This window comes from Drosophila subpulchrella, chromosome 2R (assembly GCF_014743375.2).
Source record: "Drosophila subpulchrella strain 33 F10 #4 breed RU33 chromosome 2R, RU_Dsub_v1.1 Primary Assembly, whole genome shotgun sequence".
NCBI classification, from domain to species: Eukaryota; Metazoa; Arthropoda; class Insecta; order Diptera; family Drosophilidae; genus Drosophila; species Drosophila subpulchrella.
In genome coordinates, this window is record NC_050611.1 from 18,884,494 (window position 1) to 18,906,320 (window position 21,827).

General features: G+C 41.5%; 4 protein-coding genes across 5 annotated transcripts; 1 reads left to right on the top strand and 3 right to left on the bottom strand.

Moving 5' to 3' along the window:
• Positions 1-803: 803 nt before the first annotated feature.
• On the bottom strand, positions 804-1,589 carry LOC119549883. Its single transcript, XM_037858188.1, has one exon. The coding sequence runs from the start codon at positions 1,587-1,589 to the stop codon at positions 804-806; it is 786 nt and encodes a 261-aa protein (XP_037714116.1).
• Positions 1,590-2,416: 827 nt separating this feature from the next.
• Positions 2,417-3,246, bottom strand: LOC119549430 (trypsin-1). The gene has a single exon (XM_037857515.1). The coding sequence runs from the start codon at positions 3,212-3,214 to the stop codon at positions 2,441-2,443; it is 774 nt and encodes a 257-aa protein (XP_037713443.1). The 5' UTR covers positions 3,215-3,246; the 3' UTR covers positions 2,417-2,440.
• A 427-nt stretch (positions 3,247-3,673) lies between these two features.
• Positions 3,674-6,058, bottom strand: LOC119549429 (cilia- and flagella-associated protein 161). The gene is made up of 4 exons (XM_037857513.1): positions 4,746-6,058; positions 4,171-4,686; positions 3,992-4,096; positions 3,674-3,928 (listed from the first exon to the last, which is right to left on the bottom strand). Exons 1-4 carry the CDS (start codon positions 4,839-4,841, stop codon positions 3,719-3,721), a joined length of 927 nt encoding a protein of 308 aa, XP_037713441.1. The 5' UTR covers positions 4,842-6,058; the 3' UTR covers positions 3,674-3,718.
• Positions 6,059-7,967: 1,909 nt separating this feature from the next.
• On the top strand, positions 7,968-21,620 carry LOC119549428 (putative inorganic phosphate cotransporter). 2 transcript variants are annotated; one of them, XM_037857512.1, is made up of 6 exons: positions 7,968-8,112; positions 12,456-13,072; positions 19,500-19,672; positions 19,737-20,300; positions 20,370-20,900; positions 20,960-21,620. In XM_037857512.1, the coding sequence occupies exons 2-6, from the start codon at positions 13,009-13,011 to the stop codon at positions 21,173-21,175; spliced, it is 1,548 nt and encodes a 515-aa protein (XP_037713440.1). In that variant the 5' UTR covers positions 7,968-8,112; positions 12,456-13,008; the 3' UTR covers positions 21,176-21,620. The 2 variants fall into 2 exon arrangements, with proteins under 2 accessions (XP_037713440.1, XP_037713439.1); XM_037857511.1 differs by lacking the exons at positions 7,968-8,112; positions 12,456-13,072 and adding an exon at positions 17,662-18,036.
• Positions 21,621-21,827: the final 207 nt, after the last annotated feature.

Sequence of the window (21,827 nt, forward strand, 5' to 3'; positions counted from 1 at the left end):
TTAAGGTTCTTAGAATTTAAATTTCTTTTAAAGCGAGAAAAGGTTGGACTACCAGATCGGGAAAAAAATAATGTATATCCATGGCGCCTTGATTCAAAAATTGTAAACATATTATATGAAGATTCCGATAGACTCGCGGTGAAAGGGCATCATTGACGATATAGTCGTCCTATTTGTGCATAAAATATATTGAAATTCTGAAATCTTAAAATAATGGTGCTACCAGATCGGGAAAAAAATAACGGATATCCATGTCGTCTTGATTCGAAAATTGTGAACAGAATGTATGAAGTTTCCGATAGACTCGCGGTGATAGGGCATCATTGACGATATAGTCGTCCTATTTGTGCATAAAATATATTGAAATTCTGAAATCTTATATTAATGCTGTACCCCAGAGTAGAAGAGAATTTAGTGGTCCGATAAGGCGCGTTTCGACTCATATACTACTACTACGACAAAGCATCAAGTTTTCATCCAGTTTTGTGTACTTATCTCCAAGAAATTGTCGAAATGAAAATGTAAATTTTTTTTTTATTTCCCACAAAGTAAATTAATTAGATTAAGATTTTTTCTATCCAGCTATGTATTCGATAAAGTCAAGTAATTGATCGATATTAAAATATAAAATTTTTTTTTATTTCTCACAAAATATAGTATTTAGATTTACATTTATTATATGTAGTATCCTGACGCTACAAGATAAAGATTCACAATTATCACATTATAATTTTGGATTTTAAAGACACACAAAGTTCTATTGACCTTAGCTTTACATAAAACATAGAAATAAGTCAATATTATCATTGATCTGACTGCTTGCGCGGCGTGAGTACCAGGACCTCGTAGGACCTGATGCCGATTTCCCTACCACGGTGTGGTATGAATATTACCTTGTAGGAGGGATGAACCTTGCCCAGCCGCATGACGCCCTTCAACTCAGCGCGTCCCGTATAGGTGATCTCGCCCCAATGCGAGTAGCCCGTGGGCAGTGCGTCCTCCGGATAGGAACCATTTTGACCATCCACCCACTCGTAGTCACAGTCCTTGAGCACCAGCAACTCCACACCATCGGTAAAAGTGTAGACGTTGCCGTTCCACGCTCCGTAGGCCACCTTCTCCTTGGGCACATAATGAGCTGGGAGGCGATCGTTGTTGAAATAGGCTCGTGCCACATATGCCGCATTCCCATTCTGGTTGACTCCGCTCTGGAGAGCTCCCTCCGGGGGCAGATACGAATCCTCCAGGTTCAGGGGCATCCACTTGAAATGTTCATCCATTTTATAGAACTTTGTTTCGGAAGGCTTTTCATCCTCCTTGTTCTCCGTGGCTGGGGTAAAGTTTAGGTGAATTCTGAAGACAAGTTGTTTGTGGCAGCAGGCGCGGCACTGCGGGCAGGTAAGGGATCTTTTTAGCCAGCGGCTCAGGCAGTGTTTGTGAAAGACATGCCCGCACGTGCTGATGCCACAAACTTGGTCACTTGCGCGGTAGAACTCGTTGCATATAGGACACAGCAAATTCAACGCCGGCGTTGAGTCAGCCGAGGTTTTGTCATTCGCACTGGTGTTTTCAATATTTTGACTCTCCATGTCGCTGTTCTCCGCCTCACTGAGCTTTGGCAAACTGCGAATGTTTTTTTTATATACCCATTTTTTCGGGTGTTAGGAGAGAACGTATACCTAACTCTTAGAAAAGTCTTATACGAGTATTGATAGCAGCCAAATTCTGGTTCGACCAAACGTAAACAATTTATATACAAATTGTGTTTTTTATGCACCAACTGCTTCATGATGAGATGACGAATTCTGTCCCACCCTAACAAAAAAAAACATTTTAAATAAAATTTATGCACGGATGAAATGCTTCCAATGATTACTTTTGTTGGGTAAAATTTACCAATGGGCTTAGTTTAATTACTAATAAAATAGTATGTTTCTTACTTATACATTAAACAGACCCAGCCACCGGAAATATAGGAGAGAGAAAGAAGAGCTTCTTACACAATGTCCAGTATTATTTATAAGCATGGGAGACCGAGTTTCCAAGTGGGCTTATCGGCAATATGACATCATACTGCATTCTTTCGCCTAATCCGGAAATTTCTGACGACTCGGTGAAGGAGATATTTTTGACCCTATAGAGTATATATATTCTTGATCAGCATCACTAGACCAGTCGATCTAGCCATGTAAAATATACATAATATACTTATGATTTTAATTGCATGATATAGTTTGAGCTGTATGGGCATATCATCTTCGAGCTGCTGAAGTTAACTTCCTTTTTTGCTCCTATGTTTTATGTTTTATCCAGAGGATAATCCTGATTGCTAAAATTAATTCCTGTTCACAAATATATTATATAGTTATATAAAACACGGAGTTGTAATGCTGCTTTCGTTTTTATTTAAGTCGATTATAAGGTGTCTTGCCTATTCCATTTACACATTGGCGTTCTGTTTGATCCAGGACCTCAGGGCGCCCACATAGGTGTACATTGCCGGACGGCCCTTGGCCCCACAACCGAATCCCCAGGACACCACACCGAAGAGCTTGCCATCGACGGTCAGGGGTCCACCGGAGTCGCCCTGGCAGGAGCTGACTTGGCCACTGGGATGTCCTGCGCACACCATGCGATCCGTGAGGCCGGGGATGTTCTGGGAGTTGCAGTAGTCACGGCTCCACAGCTGCACCTGGGCGAACTTAAGGCGGTTGGGCAGCTGCAGATTCTGATTGATGGCACCAAAACCGCTGATCATGGCCATCGTATCGGCCTCGTAATTTGAATCCGAGTCAGCCAGTTGGATGGTCTTCACAGCTCCTCCCATGGGAACCGGACTGCTCAACCTGATCAGCGACATATCGAAGTCCTGGCTTTGCGGATTGTACTGCGGATGGATGATGAACTGGGCAATGTTGAAGGTCTGGCCGTTGCCGGCAGCCAGATCGTTGGTTCCCACAATGGCCTTCATCTGTCCCGGATTCTGACCCTTGGTGCAGTGGGCAGCGGTCACGATCATCGTCTCGGAGATCAGGGAACCACCGCAATGATGACGCCCATTCAGTTGCAGTGAAACCTGATGAGGAAATTGTCCTGGAGCAGCAAACTGACCGCCTATAATCCGCGACTCCTCCGACGCATCCATCTCGCCGAGAACAAAAGTCACGGCGAACAGAAGGATCGAAAGCATTACTAGATTGTTAACCGAAGACATCGCAAGGGTTGAGTGTGTTGACTGGGGTTCAGTCGTTCTCTATTTATAGGTCTAGAATGGTGTTACGATCGAGTGGTTTTATCGCCCGAACAGCACACTTTTGTGTGGGAAGAACACCCGATAAGTGGGGAACTAGATGGGGGGTCATTTTGTTATAGCTAGCTCACTTTATTAATTTTGGTAACGCCAAAAACAATATGTTATTGTCAATCCTCTAAATATTTTAATATTATTAAGTAATTATATATTCATCTTGACTCTGAATTGATATATTAGAAGCCCTTCCAAGGCGTAAAACGCACTTACCAATTATCTTAAGTACCGTCCCAGTTTTTTGTCTTTAAATTAACCCGCCAAATGCCAATTTCTATCTAGGTCAAACAGCAGGGGCTCGACTCGTCAAAGTTTATGTGCGAAATTTAAATTTTTGCCACCTAAAAATCAAGTTCACACACCACATAATTGCTGGGCCTTGTTTTTTTAGGAATAAGTAATTTTAAGAACTCAGTGAGACGAGGAATTTGAAGATTTCGATCCAGTCTGATGTCCATTGCTGATCATCCAAACGTTCTTCCAGATCTCGTGCTTATAGATATTGCGATAGTTCTGTACGGATACCAGAAACTCCGGGCCGAAAAGAGTTTGTATTAAAACATTTTCGGCAGCTAGATTTCGATTTGTAGTTCCGTGCACAATCACCAAGGGGGTATTGCTCTATGGTTAGAGATATTAAATGTGATTATTAAAAAATATTAGATACATTTTAATTAGAATTACGGGAATATCTTCTCCTTCGCTTTCAAAACGCTGTTTTGGATCAACGTGTCTGCAAAACCAGTTCGTATAGGCCAAGGGGATATCGTTATCGGGACAGTTGATTTTCTAAAAAACACGTTAAAATCACAATATAGTCAGGTAGTTTTCTACACTGCTCCTGACATAAACACCCCACTTACGGTGCGATGCACAAGTCCCAAGTTGAGGTTGAGCTCCCCGTTTTTGTGAGACAAATAGGTGGCATTGACGCCCTGCTGCAGATTGCACCGCTTGGGCCCACTGTACAGGACGATGGGATCCTGTTCCGAGGCCATGCACTGCAGCTGGAATCGCTGTCCGTACTTGATGTTCTCCCCAGTGCGATCCCGACCATCTCCACTGACTATCTTGAAGGAGTTTCGCACACAGGGTCGTTTTGAGGGCGCTACCGTTAGCTCGCAATCCTCATTGATTGACTGGCTTTTTCGCACAACCTTCTCATTGATAACCACCGATAAGGCGGCATTCAGATCGGAGGTGTCCATATCACTGATGTTCATATAGATGGGCATGAGTTGCACAATGGCCCCGAATATAATGGTCTGCTTGGGGGCAGCCAAGACGACCTCCTTGTGGAAATTATCATACAAAGTGCGAGCTTTTTCCACCAGAAGTTCGCCTCGATCGCGTTGTTTCTTGAAGTTAACTATTTTGTCCTATAAAATGGGGACTCAAATATTACTTACCAGTTATATATACATATTTTATACTCAACCTCCTCTAGACAGTTTTCTTCCACCCAATTGCCTATCCTGACACTAGGCTGAAAACGAGCGGATATAGAATCCATATCACCGACTCTGCAGGGCATTTTGTTTGTATAATAGAAGCCAAAGGGAAATAATTTTCAATTGAATATTAATAACTTTGTTTTGGTTTAAGCTAAGTATTCGGTGTGGATATGTATTTAATAATAGTATTGTTTTAAATTTAGGGCTGAAAATGATATGAAACTAAATGGTTACTAGATAGGTTAAATAGGAACTTTTATTACTTAAATGACGAGGCGTTTTAATAACAGATTTATTTGTCTATTGGAAAATAACACTTGCTTTCATCCCCACCTTCTTTCCAACAATTTCACCACATTTGGAAACAAAAGCCTACCTTTAGGCATAATGAAAAATGTAATCAGCATTGGCATACTGCTGTTAGAGTCCCACACGGCGTATGAGTAATGTCAGATCCAATATTTTGCTCTGGCACACATTTCCAGGCACCAAGTTATCTATTTGCTGCTCTGGGCCAACTCAAACAGCGATGATTGGCCCTGTTTGCAGTAGTTCAACTCTGCTAAGTCCATTTGTGTCGGATTCTTGACGCTGAGAAGTCGGGAATGCTGAAACGGACATATATGGCCGACGCCCCATGATCATTAGCAAATCCCCCGGTCGTCTGGGCCAAATATCGGAGACAAGATAAGCACTTTGTATCAACGTTTAGCACATCGCCTGCTCTTAATTGTGCTCGTTATTCATTATCGTCTATGTCGGTGGGCTGTGCGCGGTTTACCTGTTGCTGATTTACTGATTTACCTGCCGGTGAGTAGATGTACCTGGCCAAATGGATCGGCGTGCACATCACGTGAACGTGAACAGCGAGCAGCTCGGCCGATTTGCGGCACGTTTCTTATCTAGCCACTCGATTGCAATGGGGGCTATATGCGATATTGTCGCCGGGGCTCCAAGTTTTATGGCTGTATTTACCTCCGCCACAGGGCAGGCCTTCTAATCGAGACATCCAATGTTCAGCTCGACACTGATTTATTTTATTTTGTTTTGCACCAGAATTTATTATGTCCATTAGCAGGTTGCAAAAAACGTGTTGGTGTAATATTCAACCTTGGCTAGTTGGAGCCAAAGAACTTGAATCTGTTTCTTTGGATTCATAAAGGACATTCGAGAGACTTGTACTACAGGCTTCCAATTATAAAGTTTACATTTTCAGTAACAGAAGTATTGGTATCTGGAAAGTTTGTCAAATGGCACTACTTTGTACCGCAAAAACAAGTGGAACAGATTTAACACTAATCTAATAAACTTATTTCCAGCCAGTTTTAGCTCCAACGTTCCGCTTGAGGAATAAAGATTATACTTATTTTTACCTTAGTGATATGGATAGTATGCGATTAGCCAGTTGTTACATAAGAAATAGTAAATCTAACACACTCTTACTTTCTGGGTAAATATAAAATTTTCATAAATATTTAAAGTACTCCCATATTTTAGAAGCTCTTATCAACATAATAAATATAAGAAATATAAATAACTCCTCTTATCAGTCATAAGGATTAGTGACTGTATGTTATGGTAGTTCAAAACCCCTATTCAATTTATAGTTGCTTTTAATAGAATTGTATTATTTAATTGTCTAGTCTTAAAATTGTGATAAGATAATAATATTATTGCAAGTTAAATGTAATTAACTTGTAACTAGTGATGCCATGTTTCCTTGAGTACCAAACTCTTCAATTTGTTGACTCAGTTTGTGATGCAATGGAAAATCACTTGGAATTTCATCAATAAAAATACTTTTATTTTGTTTTGCACCTGAGAATAGGCAATCTATTCCTTAAATGTTTGCACTCCACAAAACGCGGTTCGTTATCTTGTAAAAAAAAGATGAGAATCCAAAATCGCATTAACTGCGTCAAACGCCAGGCCCCAAAGAGCTTAGCAGATCGTATGTGGCGCTGGAATATCTTCATCGATCCCCCAATTTCGTCACTAAAACACGTTCCGTCCTATCTCGACTTTCGAAATACAATTAATGACAAGATAATACGGGTACTAGGAACTGAAACGGATCAGTTAAATATGATTTGGCATGGGCAATTGAATTGCACTTGAGGCTGTCATACTTATAGCCCCGGTGATAAGAGATCTCTTAAAGGTTATACTGAGTCGGTTCGCGGGCTAATCCGCTAACCACAATCCGAAATCATGTGACTGAGTTTTCGCCGGCTAAAGTTGATCGTCCATTCATGGGCCTGGCCAGTATGCACTATAAACCGAACCTGACTACTGTTGGTCAAGATTGTGTTTTACGATCCTTTATAGACCCGAAATCAGTTGATATTGGCTACCTGGAGAACAGAACTGGCCTTAGTCTTATCGCTGACCACAGACGGTTTATGGAGAATGGAATTGGTGCACTAGGAGAAAAACCAGCTGTACTGTAGATTGGTACAGTCATCTAGTTGGAATACAAGATTGTAAGAGCTTTAATGGTTTTTTGCTCAAAAGCAAGCCAAAAAAAGAAAGCAAACTCGAATTTTATACCATCTCTAACAGTTTTAGATTTGCTATGCTCTTTATTTTGAAATCTGTAACATATATATTAAATATTATTTAAGGAACGCAGTCTTTTATACAAACTAACATTTTTAAAGCTGTTTGTATCATTGTATCATTTTTCCTATGCCCATAGCCTTTTCCTGACGTCAATACCGGGTCTTTAAGGTCCCCCGCTATAAATCTCCTTATGGGGCTTGTCAATTTGTCAATATCGTAAAAGTCTCTTTCGCCCATCGGCATGTGTCTCTCATGCGGGCGAGAGATTAGTTTAATAATTTGTCAGAAAGTGCGAGTGTGCTCACGTGAGCAGCACACGATTCGCGGCGGTGAGTGGAGTGTATTCTCTATAGAGAGGCCTGTAGTAACTGCAGTCACTCTCCCCAACCGGTTGCTCGAAATCGATTCGCAGGGTCAGAAATCCGAAAGTGGGAGTGAGATCCTCGAAAGGCAGCCTCATTGTACCATTTACCGGGGGTTTATAACGCTGTTTTATTATCACAATGGGGTATTATCACCTGGCGAACAGGTATTTATCAGGCAAATGAAGCTCGGCCGGTGAATCAAACCGAGCGCTTCGTGTTTCCTAACGCCGGCGTCGCTGCCGCAGTCGACGAGCAAAAAACAGAAACAGAATTATAAAAACGTTCAATTAGCCGAGGTAGTAAGTCATTACAGTGGCAACGCTCGTGGCGAGCAGAGCGAGTTGAAAGCCCCAAAAGAAAGTTTTTCCATCGGTAGTGCGTGGAGAATTCGCCTTGCGAGAAAACCCGGCGCCAGTCCATCAAAGTGAGTGGTATATCTAGACTTTAAGTTGATAGAATTCCGCTGTGCTGTCAGTTCCAACCATCCCCACCTTTGTTTTTGTCCGCAAATTCGCTGAGATCCAGTTAATTGGAACCACTGCGATAAAATGTGTAGAAGCCCTATTGAGAACGGAGTAGTCAAAACAGCTGATTGGTATTTTTAAAAAGTTGTTTTCTCAGTGCGTTTGCGCGTGTGCCTGCGTTCGGCGGGAGGTGAGTGAGTTTCTGATTAAAACCACCAGCCAAATACATCCACAAAATTTAAAAATATGTTTTAAAGCCTCTGCCTCTTAACAAAGGCAAAGTAAACGAGTTAAGTAAGCTGAACAAAAGTACTGCTGCTTATTGTCAAGGAACTCGATTTAAGTGAATGATTTACGATCACAAATTTAGTATGATTTTGTGTAACCATACCATTCACTTCCACGCAGACAAGTGGCTGGGTGATTAATGCGATTACAAATTACAAGCCCTATTTACTTTCATTTCGAATCCCCATTCGATAGCCAACTCAAGTGCAAAAATGCGCGCCGATAAGCAGATAAGCCCGGCCAAGAGACATACCTCTTGAAACCCCCAAGTCCGCTGATCCAAACAGTTTCCCACTGCTCGAGAACAGCGAAAACAATGTTAAAATCTGATAAAACCAGCTGCACTGCGAGTAATACATATAGTATAGTCTGTTTTGCCAATCAGCAGAGGTGTTTTTAAATATTGTATATCCAAAAGTTTGATATCATATTATATAAACATTTTAATGACCAGTTCGTATCTTAATTATAACCTGTTTATTGTTTACAAATCCCCAAATTGTTTTCTAAAAATTTGTTCACAACAGACAATATCTGCAATTAACCAATCGTATATAAGTCTATTTTTATTCCAATTTTTTTCCGAGTGCACAGCCACTCGGCCGCATCGAATGTGAGTTTGAGTTGAGGTTGAGTCTCGGGCCTGAACTTGAACTTGAAATGCTGAATGCAAGCGCGGGCAGCCCGTGGAAATGAAAACTGAGTTGCAACTGGAAATGGTGTGGAAATGTTGCCAGCAATTGGAACAAATAGCGAATAGCATTAAAATTAATTAAGGGAAACCCATCCCCATTAAAATGCCAATCTGCGGTCGTTGAAAGTGAAGCACGGGTGGAAAATTTGCCATTGCCTTGTCACGGATCCCTCATATAAGCGACGAAGGCTGGTTTATGGACCAGCGATAAGGTCCAATTATGACATAATTAAGGCAATCTGATGCCAGACGTCTTGAGTTTCTTTACGGCCGCATCTCAGTCAGCCGAAAAAGGGGTGAATCAAGTGTAATTAGCACGTGTTTCGCCAGCAAGAGGAAGTATCTGGTTTCGGGGTCCGGAGTTCGTATTGCCGTGCAATCTATGAGAGGTCCCCCACACTCGATGAGTGCTGTTAGATAAGCGTGTTTGATTTACGGCCGCCGTCAACCTCATGGAAACCTATTCGCTGAATTTGGAGAAGAACTCGAGCGGCAATCTACCAATAAATCTGTCTGACTGGGAATTTATAAGCACCCAGGAGTGTTGAAAAGTATTCTATTGGCCATATTGGGCTTTGCCAGCTTCTCGCTTTATTGGCCAACTTATCTGGACGAAATTTCCCCCACTTCAGCGAATTCTTTAGCGCCCCGGCGTGCTTTTCAATACGTTTAAGGGGCGTTAGCGATAGCGATTAGCTTCATAAATTTTTGTTAGCCCCTTCATTGCATTAAATATAGCTTTGTGGCCGTCCATAAATTTCGGGGCTTTTATTAATATTTACTAATGCACTTTTAATGCCAACTATAGTCAACTAGCAGTTGCAGCGCAATTAACAATGAGCTATAAACAATTGTAGTTTAAATTTATATCAATATTTATAGAGTTTCAGAGGCGTGTGCTGGAGATCCCTAAACCCTTGGGGGACTTTTTTCTATTTATATTATAACCGCATTTAATTTATTTGAATTTGTTATGTATTATATAATACCTGGGCCATAAATATCAGTGAGATCCGTGCCAGGAGTACGACAACCATCGCTATCGACTGCTTTCAGCGATCTGCGGTTGTTTAGCAGTCGTAAAATGCGAAATCATCCCATCCAAGTTTGATAGCCCAAATGTTTACCCAAATGTCAGATTGCTAATTGTTTAAATTGATCAATATTTATGACAGAAATACGGCAAAGGAAACTCGAGATCTCCGCCAACCTACCGAGTGATCTTATTGAGTAACCATAGAGATCACGTTTCTATTTTTGATCCCTGTCTAATAAACAGATAACGTAGATCAAATACTGAAAATCTCAGCATTGCATCAGGTCATTGCTTACACAATAGAAGCAATCATAAATCTATTAGGACTGATAAAGAGTGATACAGTAATAATGCAAATAAAATGTGCATATTTCAGGTCATTGTATTTCAATAAAGTGTTCTATTCTCGTTAATCGAACCAAGCAAGCTTATCTTTCTAAAGAAATCTAACTTATGGAGATTTTGTTAAGCATTTTTGCTGTAATTAGTAGGGTGCCCACTTGACATGTTTATACTCATTTTATTGTCTTTAACAGACTTTGGCATTCAAAACAGCCCAATTAAGGTATTGTGTGGGCCAAATTTCTAAGAAATTTGCGCAAACAAATCTAGAGAGCAGGTTTCTCAGCCGGCTGAGGAAACTTTCCAAAAACATTTTTTCGGGCTGCTCTGACGTGCAAACAATTCGGCAACAATTGAAATTCGGCTCACACAAAAACTCAAGTGCGCAACTGTGTTTTTGTTATATTGACTGCGGCTTTTTATACCCGTTACTCGTAGAGTAAAAGGGTATACTAGATTCGTCGGAAAGTATGTAACAGGCAGAAGGAAGCGTTTCCGACCCCATAAAGTATATATATTCTTGATCAGGATCACTAGCCGAGTCGATCTAGCCATGTCCGTCTGTCCGTCTGTCCGTCTGTCCGTCTGTCCGTCTGTCCGTCTGTCCGTCTGTCCGTCTGTCCGTCTGTCCGTCTGTCCGTCTGTCTGTCCGGATGAACGCTGAGATCTTGGAAACTATGAGAGCTAGGCTATTGAGATTTGGCGAGCAGATTCCTGAGCTTCTTACGCAGCGCAAGTTTGTTTCAGTAGAGTGCCACGCCCACTCTAACGCCCACAAACCGCCCAAAACTGTGGCTTCTACAGTTTTGATGCTAGAGTAAAAATTTAAACTGAAATGAATTGTTCATAGCAATACCTATCGATTGACCCAAAAAAAAGTTTGCCACGCCCACTTGGACGCCCACAAACCGCCCACAAACTTCAAAAAATCGTAAATATGAACGCGGATATCTCGGAAACTATCAAAGATAGAGTATTGGGATTTCAGATTTAGATTCCGTAGCTTTGTACGCAGCGCAGGTTTGTTATGCGAATATGCCACGCCCACTCTACCGCCCACAAACCGCCCAAGCCTGTGGCGCTCAAAATTTTTATGCTAGATAAAAAATTTTAACTGAAATGTATTGGTCTCGTCAATACCTATCGATTGATCCAAAAAAAAATTTGCCACGCCTACCCTAACGCCCACAATGCTTAAATCTGTATTCCGCCGGTAGGTGGCGCATTTAAATCTCGCTTTGCTGCTTGCATATCTCCATTTACCTTTGGTCCCTTTAGCTGAGTAACGGGTATCTGATAGTCGAGGTACTCGACTATAGCGTTCTTCCTTGTTAAACTTAAATACATGTAGAATCAAAGCGCTGTTATAATCAATTTACCTGGAAATATGCCGCGCAAAATCGCGTAACCTGTTCCCTCAAAAGGAAAACATTGTCTTGAAGACCCAAAAAAAAAAAACAGAATCGTAAAAGTAACAAACACATTACATCATCAGGGAGCCGAAATTGTCAATATGTGAGTGGATCAGCTCCGAACGAGATAAGTAGAGCTATAAGGTTAATTACATTGCAAGTGTGCGATATAAATGCAAATATTAAACTAGCCTTGCAGTGCCACATATGAAAAAAGCAGCCAAGGTCTCCGCACAGAACTGGCTAAAAATTAAAATCGGGTGACAAACTGTACCCCAGATTGGTACGAGCTATATATGATATGATATTTGACAAATCACAGTGTTAAATATTTGATCGCCAGTCGCTGTTAACTCGGAAAACGTGCGTAGGGCGACTGACTCGTGAGATCTCGAAATCAAATGCCAATCTCGTCTCGGGATGACGGTGGACATTTTCGCATTCGACGACACTTGGCGTTTGCCCAACCAATTGAAGCCGATAGCCTGCTAAATTTATCAGACTAATTTGTTTAACGCTCTCTGCTTTCAGATTAACAGCTTGATCTGCCGATCTGTGATACGAGATTCGAGATCTGAGTTCCGAGATCCGCGGCGAAACTGCTGGAGAAGTGAAGGGATCCGCATCCCCGAAGAGCGAGGGTAAACAGCGAATAAATCGTGCAAACAGCAGACAACAGACGTCTCACTTGGGACCCAGTCTCGGTCCCAGTCCGAACCTGAATCGGGGCTTATTTAAGGCCCGCTAACCGCTGTCTGTCAATCAGAACAATTCAAGCTGTCGGCGACAGCAGATCGCGAGTGAAGAGGTCCGAAGAAACCAGAAGAAAGCCGCGGAAGAATCGGGCAAATACGAAAGCCATATCGGTGGGGAAAATTCCCGGACGTCTTGCACACACAAGTTAAACTGCAAATATACACCCCCGACGAAGTTTGTTTTTCTGCATTGTATGCAGAATTGTGTTGTATTGTGATATTACAACGCGCCACCTGCAGCGTCGTAATCAATTTGTTTTAACACTTCGTGTTTAACCCAAACAAAGCCCTTAAAGCCATAAAGCCTGCTCATCACAACAATTAACAAGATGTCTGCGTCAAAGGAGGCCATTTGTGGGAGCACCGAGAAGGATCTGGAGAAGCCAGCATTGGGTAAGTTTTCTTTAAGAGATATCACTTATATCTTAAATTATAAAACGGAAGGAAGAGAGTGGGAGCGTGCCAAAGTAGCACAGTAAAATGGTGTAATGTTTGCCAATTATAGCCGAGATAATTCACAATTGTCATTACACTTAATTGTCATAACACTCTTTGCTTGTCAATTATTAAGGGTCTGATAGGGAAGTGACAAAAACACCATAAATACAAAGACTAATAAGATAAAACAAATATAAAGGTGTACTAAAGATGTAAATGGGAACAGGTGCTTATAAAGATATCTATGTTTTTAAAACGTAGAAGATCTGATGGATAAAATCATTATTTTATTACCATTTAAAAATATTTTGTTTAAGTTTAATGAAATCTTAATTTAAATATTTTAACCCTTAAAAATTCTCAATTTTTTCATTAGTAAGTAGAATGTAACTTCTCCCATAAAGTAGCACACCCCCAGTTATTACCCCTTGGAACTTATTCCCTTGAAAACCCGCTTTAGGAAGTAATTATCCTCCCATAATAATAATCGGTCATCCAAGTAATATGCATATGCGCCTTTGCTTTCTTTTCTTCGAACAATTACCCGCTAGGTTTGTAATCCATATGATGCATACCCCTAGTCTATGATTTCAGTTTGCCGGCTAATTGCCCCATTTATCGCACATGACAATCCACTCGGATATGTGTCCCAATCGCTGAGCCATATAATTTATATTTATCAGTTGCTTGAAATACTGAGCAAATTGGTCGAGCAGAACACTACCTGAACACAAAACGTAACTCAAGTTCTCGCCCGGCTATTTTGCAATCGTTAAACTCAAAAATTACACTTGAAGTCGATTGAATGGGCTCCTCATTGCTTCTCCGGGAATCCACTTGATTTAAATAAGCGAAATCCGCCCGAAAATGGATGAGAAGGTTGCCGCTAAACGGAAGTTATTTATTATGCAACGAAAATGAGGATAAAAATAAAATCCATTAATGACAAGAGTCGCCAATGCGTGAGCCAAATTTCCAATTAACGTGTGACACACACTTTGCAGTTGGCAAGGGAAATTGGTTTTCATATTTTGTGATGACATGCGATATGTTTTATTATGAAAATGAGATAATTAAAATAAGGTTTTTAGTGCATTTTTTAAATTTTAAATTATAATAACCCAACCTAGTTCAAAAGCTTTGAAAAAATATTCCGCCAAGTTTTTTCTTTTCATAAATAGATAATAATATTTTTGTTTTGACTCTTAACCATACATTTTATTTAAGCTCAAAGCTTTTATTAATATTTTTTGTGCGTAGTTATACAGTTGAGTCAATAAATTGCCTAATTTGCCTATTATTCTGCCATTTGCGGACAAATCAAGTGGTTTGTTTACGCTGTCTTTGTTTCCTTAATATGTTTTGTCCAGAAGTCATCTGCTCGACACTTGACACAGTTTGTTTGAGTTCCCGGTTTACCTTTTTGGTGCCCAGTAGCGTAGATTCAACCGACTGAAACCGGTTAACCGGCAAATACCAAAAAACAATCTGGCAAAAAAACAGAGCTATAAATGCCGAATGTAGTACGTGTTTATAACTGTGGAAATGAACTCTGCAAGGTGATGACAAAACTCGATTCGCGGTTAAGGTCAGTGGGGGAAATGCATTCGCCTTGGAATTCCGACGAGAACTTTTCGCTTTTTACTTTCATTAGCCAATACAGAGCTATGTTAGCTTTTCGTGTCGAGAATGGCGAAATGAGAGCGATTTTCGGTTTGGCAGATTGCCGAGTGGCTGGCTTTTGGCCCTGATATTGACACTTGAATCGGTGGCCCTCTGGTTTTGTCATCTTGCGACATGCCATCCGTTAATTGGACGGCACCGTGAATAAATTATCTATTCAATTTCCCAGGCAACGCCCCCGCAGTTTGGAACCGTATGTGGAGGTGGGTGGCCTGAATAAAAACCCCCCAGTAATTTAACAATAGGCGACCTGTTCAGCGACGCGCTCGACTGGAGCCCCATATCCGTTCTATATTTCCATGGGATGATATATATCTAGTGGATATATGTAGTATATATATAGTATTGTTGGCACTGACGTCTCGGGGCATTGTCGTAATCCGATTTGCAACCCATCTCAGCGCAACTTGCTAAATTGAAAAATTGCTTTTACAAAGTAGGTTTAAATTTTAATGGGAGCAAGCGGGATGGCAAGCACTATAAACTTTTCAGTTTGGACAGTTGAGAAATTCCTCATTTTTTAAGATCGTGACTTTTGCTACTTTTTCGCAGAATAGCATTAAATTAGTTTTTTTTTTTTGCGACAGTGAGTGGCATACAAATTACTCATCTCATCTCTTGAGTGTGCATGTTACTATATTTAAAGATTAAAATAACCACGAAAATAGCCAGAGCATTCATTCAGACAGTGCTATATACGTTTTTACCTGCAAAAGGGAAGCTGAAATAGAAATTACTGAGCAATTAACCCAATGCCACAGTTGTGACTGGCTGAATCGGATCTATCTGATAAAGTTGGGCAAATAATCTCCTGCTGACTTCAGTCTGACCTTCTGGGAAAACAAAGCCGCCTCTTTATGGCCGCAAATATTAGCGCTACTCTTTGGCACCTTTCAAGATACCCAATACCAGGAACTCTCAAACGCGACAAATACTCGTTGTTTATGCTTAAGTTGAGTTGAAAGCCAAATAAACGACAATTGTGGCTTATTATTGTGGTTCGAGGGTTATTGTATACCCAGAATTCCCCAGAATGTTCTCAGACAATTATTCACTTGCAACTTAATGGGAGAAGAAAGCAGAAGTTTCCAAGAAATCCCAGTAACTAATGTTAATTACGTAACAATGCGTTACGTTACGCAGCAAAGCTCACCCCAAAAGCATGCAGTAAAAACGTAACGAAAGCTTGTAGACTTCATGTAGAGTAAATGTAAAATAGTTACCCCTTTCAAATACCCATAAATAGTTAATAATATAATTATAATCACTCCTCTTGTGGAACCAAAACAGATCGCAATAGTTGGCAGACAAAATGAAAAATCACTTAATTGCTTTGGGCGCGCACAACTGTACCATGGCCTAACCATAAAGAATTCCATTAGGGGATTTGCCAAAAATACACCCTACATACACTTAAATAATTAGAATATGGTAAACATCAAGCTAGACAGTGTGAATGGCTTCTCTTTTTTTTTGTCACGAGAGCTCGACAGACACGCTCAATGTCGGCAAACCACAATTAACACAAAAGGAATCATAATTAAGAGGGTAGTCGAGGGGTTGTTGGCGAATATTTCGGGTTTATAGACTTGTTGAATTCGTATTGCCATAAAAGGTTAGAAATCATATAATAGGAAGCTGATAATTATATTATGAGCTTTTCATGTGATTTGAACAGCTGTTTCTCATAATATACCATGATGCAAATATGTATTACATCAGATAAATATTATATAGTCTTGTTTTAAGACCCATTTTTAAGATTTAAAATCCATATTTGGGAATATGTTTTTCATAATAGATCATTTCCCAGTCGTTGCGATCGTATCGGATTGGCAATTTGAACTTGTGAGGAGAGGCAGGCGACAAACACGTGTCCGTCTCAGCCGGCGGCGACTTTCAGAGCGGCCCGCTCACACACTCTATATATAAACAATCACTTGGCCGATTCAAGCGTGACTGTAGATATATTTACAGTTTCAGCTTTGGTCTCGCTCTGCGGTTTGTTGGAAAGATAAATAATGATAAAATCTAAACAATAGGGCCCATTTTGTATGGTTTTGTTCTGACTTTCGGCCTATGTCAAAATTAGCAACGACTTGTCAAAGCAATTAAAAGATAGGGTATATATTTTGGCGTGACCAGTAATTGCCCAGAATATATTGTGCACCTCGAGGGGGCGCCTCCATTTAGCGGCGTCGCATTTCTATGACTTCATCCTGAGTCTTTACACATGTACTATATGTATATAGCGTTTTTGTTAGGGGTGGTTAGGGTAGTTCAAAGATCATAATTTGCAAATAAAAATCGCTGTTCAAAATTAGAAAACTAGTCATCTCAAGAAATCTAAGATGAAACCGAAAAATATTTAGTACTTTTTTAAACAACCCAACGATCGCCCGATGTTACCATAATCACTTAGCTGTGCATATTTTAGGCAGCGCGTGTACTTCGTCTTCCATGTGCCGAAAGTCACGAGATGTGAGTGTGTACCATGCTTACGTACATCCGATATAATTAGACATATATACTAAACGTAGGTGGTTCGACCGATGGTTCTTTGACTTTGGTCCGACTGAAAAGTTCACTCTATCAATTGACATCAATCGCCGGGTCCGAAATGATGCATTATGCAGGGGAGAACTTTCCATCGCCTCACTTAATTAGTCGAAATCTGAACACTAAAACTGATGTAATCACGTAGCGGCGGCGAGAGCGACGCCGGCGCAGAACCATACGTATTCGTACAGTCGTTCACTCGTTCTATAACCGAACCCAATAGCCCGCAGATGTACTCATGTGCTCATACACCATACCCACAGTTTATAAATGAAGGCGGCGCAACAGTTGGCGCTCAGTAGAAAAAGCCATAGCCAACGGGCGGGAGCGAAAAGTACCCACTCAGTTGACCGTTCAACGTCGGTGGCACAACACATTATTATCGCTAGTTCTTACCCAAAATTCGGAGTTCTTACCCAGCCCGCGATATGTTACGGTCTCCAGCCGGCCAAGTCGACAGATAGACAATGAAATGGTTTAAGCGTGTGCGCAAAAAGTCTTGTAACTCGAGTACGAACCGAACTAGAAAATACCGAATTTAGCCAAGTTAGGGGTAGTTTCGTTTTGGTGCACCATGCCCTTCCGACGCAGCAGTCTGAATCACCGTCATCGCGATGGCCACGTTCTGGTGTGGAATCAGAGGAATCTTAACGAATCCCAGGAGCAAGAACCGCAGAGTAAGCTTAACTATAAGATCAGAATTTTATAAACTCATTTCTGATATGATATATATATATTTAATTTTCCAAAAGCACACATTGGATGTACCCTATTGATCGCTCTAAGCAATTTTCCATATTTTTCCCACACCTTTCCCTTTCTCTTGGGACCACCCTGCGTATGCGTAATATCATGGCAAGCACTCTGTTGCTCTGTTGTTAGGCAGTATTCTTCACACCCCGTAGACAGGTTTCTTCCCCTTGGACTGATTTCGCGCGACTTACACGTGCTTCTCCCCATCGCCAGATTGCTGCCAACGAAAGCAAACTCGGCGATTGTGCAACACGAGACGTTGGTGGAAAATGAGGCAAAACCAAAGCAAAAAGCGAGCAAATCGCGCGATTAAATGCTGCGTGAGCGAAATGAAACGGCGAGCGAACAACAATATTTTTAAAATTAAATTTGATTCAGCAATTTTGCCGTTTTCGAGCTATTGTTTATGTCATAGATTTTTTGTTTCGAAAATTGTGGGCAACTAAATTCCAATGAATCCGTCGGGTTATTGAACAGAAAAAGCTTATCGCACAGTTTTTGATTTACTAAAGGTGGCCAAAGTTCATTAGTTTTGAAAGTAAGTGGCCTCAATTATTTTAGCCGGCAGCCTTGAACTTTCTATGCGTCACCTTCTAATTAAGCCATAAAGACCCCACTCCAAACCCAGCCCCAAACCGTAGAAAGTAAGCACAACTGTACTGAAATTGTGAATTCTCGGTAAACTCACGTGTTCCACGGCCGTGAAAATTGCTGGAAATGCCGGCGATTCACGTTTGTCAAATGACACAAACGGCACTAAAAATTACAAACCCTCACCCTCCCCCAACCGTAAACAATTGCCTTTATCGTAATAACAAAACGCGATCTTGGAATATGACTCTGTGGCAATAAAATCGAATAAATGAAGGGTGGGGTAAAAAAACGAGCGACAATTGTGAAATTTAAGAAGAAATCAGTTGGTTATCGCAATTCGAGGAATGTATATTTTTAAACCGATAATAATAGTGTTTTATGGGAATTTATAAATTATTAGAGCTGCCACTTTTGTAGGGTTTTCTATCGCCCATGATTCATTCAGCAAACCCGTCGAGGTTCTTATCTCTATTCCGAGCAACAAGCCTTGAGCTAAGCAAACCCTAGAAAAGATTACATCTTCATATCTCGGTTATAGCCTCTATAGATTTGGGTTATTTCTGCATTTCCGAAACATTTAATTGGATGGCTAACATTAATAGTTGTTGACAAGACTTCCTCTTGGCGTAGATAAATTATTTTTTGCATGCTTATTGCTCACTGACGCATTCACTGATTTAGCCAGATAAATCAGTTTTCTTAGTCTCTCCGAGGTATATTTAGACTCTTAATTTCGCTTTTTCTACTGAGATATTTTACTAATTCTCTTTGTAAATTTTCTTTTATTTTCTAGGATGCTTTGCCACCCGCTACTTTGTGACCTTCATGCTTTTCCTGGGCATGGCCAATGCGTATGTGATGCGCACTAATATGTCGGTGGCCATTGTGGCCATGGTCAATCATACGGCCATTAAGACTGGTGAAGAGTTGTTCGATGATGAGTGCGGAGATCGGGATATTCCTGTTGTAAGTAGCCCTAACAATGATACGTATCTGATAAATTAGTTATAAATGAACTTCCCCTTTTCAGGACGATTCCCAGGATGGCGAGTTTGTGTGGAGCTCAGCTCTGCAGGGCTATATCCTATCCTCCTTCTTCTACGGCTATGTGATCACCCAGATTCCCTTCGGCATCCTGGCCAAAAAGTACGGCTCCCTGCGCTTCTTGGGCTACGGCATGCTGATCAACTCGGTGTTCGCCTTCCTGGTTCCGGTGGCTGCCCGCCAAGGAGGAGTCTGGGGTCTGTGTGCCGTGCGCTTCATCCAGGGTCTGGGCGAGGGTCCCATTGTGCCCTGCACCCACGCCATGTTGGCCAAGTGGATTCCCCCCAACGAGAGATCGCGAATGGGTGCTGCCGTCTATGCGGGTGCTCAGTTTGGAACCATTATTTCGATGCCACTTTCCGGTTTACTGGCTGAATACGGTTTCGACGGCGGCTGGCCCTCGATCTTCTATGTATTTGGAGTTGTGGGAACCGTTTGGTCCATTGCCTTCCTGATCTTTGTGCACGAGGATCCCTCTTCGCATCCCACTATTGATGAGCGCGAGAAGAAGTACATTAATGATGCCCTCTGGGGATCTGATGTGGTCAAGGTGGGTTCTTAAAATATATATACAAATAATGTATATGAGTTCCTAACACATTCTATTACCCTTTTGTAGAGCCCGCCCATTCCCTTCAAGGCCATCATGAAGTCTCTGCCCTTCTACGCCATCCTGTTCGCCCACATGGGTCACAACTACGGCTATGAGACCCTGATGACCGAACTGCCCACCTACATGAAGCAGGTGCTCCGCTTCTCCCTGAAGTCGAACGGTCTGCTGAGTTCCCTGCCCTACCTGGCCATGTGGCTCTTCTCCATGTTCATCTCGGTGGTTGCCGATTGGATGATCAGCTCGAAGAGATTCACGCACACGGCCACCAGGAAGTTGATCAACAGTATTGGCCAGTATGGTCCTGGCATCGCCTTGATTGCCGCCTCTTACACGGGCTGCGATCGGGCTCTGACCCTGGCCATTCTCACCATTGGAGTGGGCCTGAATGGAGGCATCTACTCCGGCTTCAAGATCAACCACTTGGACCTCACCCCGCGCTTCGCCGGCTTTTTGATGTCCATCACGAACTGCTCGGCCAATTTGGCGGGTCTCCTGGCGCCCATTGCTGCGGGCCATCTCATCTCCGATCCCAGCAAGGTGAGGACCTATACCATTTCGAATATTACTCCTTACTAAATCACATATTTTCCTTTCAGCCCATGATGGGTCAGTGGCAGATCGTGTTCTTCATCGCCGCCTTTGTGTATATCATCTGCGGCACCTTCTACAACATCTTCGGCTCCGGCGAGCGTCAGTACTGGGACAACCCCGAGGACGACGAGCAGAAGCCGGCACTACAGACGACCAGCACCACCACCCCGCAAAGGCTGAGCAACGGCAGCACGGCGCCACAGGCCATCTCCAGCTCCTAGGACTCCAAACAGGCCGTAGTATTAGCCGTAGTCGACCGTCATTAACATTAATCCGTACACCATACGAAAACCGTAGATTAGTCCTTTATTTAGTTACCTATTTGTTAAGCCAAAAGTTGTTAATATTAATAGTTAGCCTTTGATCTATTCCTATACCTGCATATACATAAACCGCTAAAAGAAAAAGACAGTAGACGTACCCATTGTAAATGAATTGGGAACTCAAAACGAACCCACACCAAATCGAGCACAAATCGTCAACTTTAGTTAGGGAAATCGAGGTCTACCATTGCAAATGCGTAACTTTCTTATCTTATTGTGATAGCGACAGAGTTTAGTTCTCTCACTGATTTGTTCTGAAATTAAATGATCCGCTCAAGCGAACATTATTAAGCAAGCAACCAAATGTATGAAAACCATTAAAAACTATTAGTTTAAGAAAAGACCAACAAATGATAATTTATTTGGAGAAGGGAAAATATTATAAGTACCCTAACAACAGGGTTATCTTTCAGGACAAGTAACTCCAAAACAATATATTCATCCTTATTGGGGTGAGTAGCTCACCCTTGCAGTCTAATTCGTTAATAATAAGCACTTGTCAGGATATCAAGTGAATCTATCTCTCCTGTCTGGTATTTAAATGCCTCAC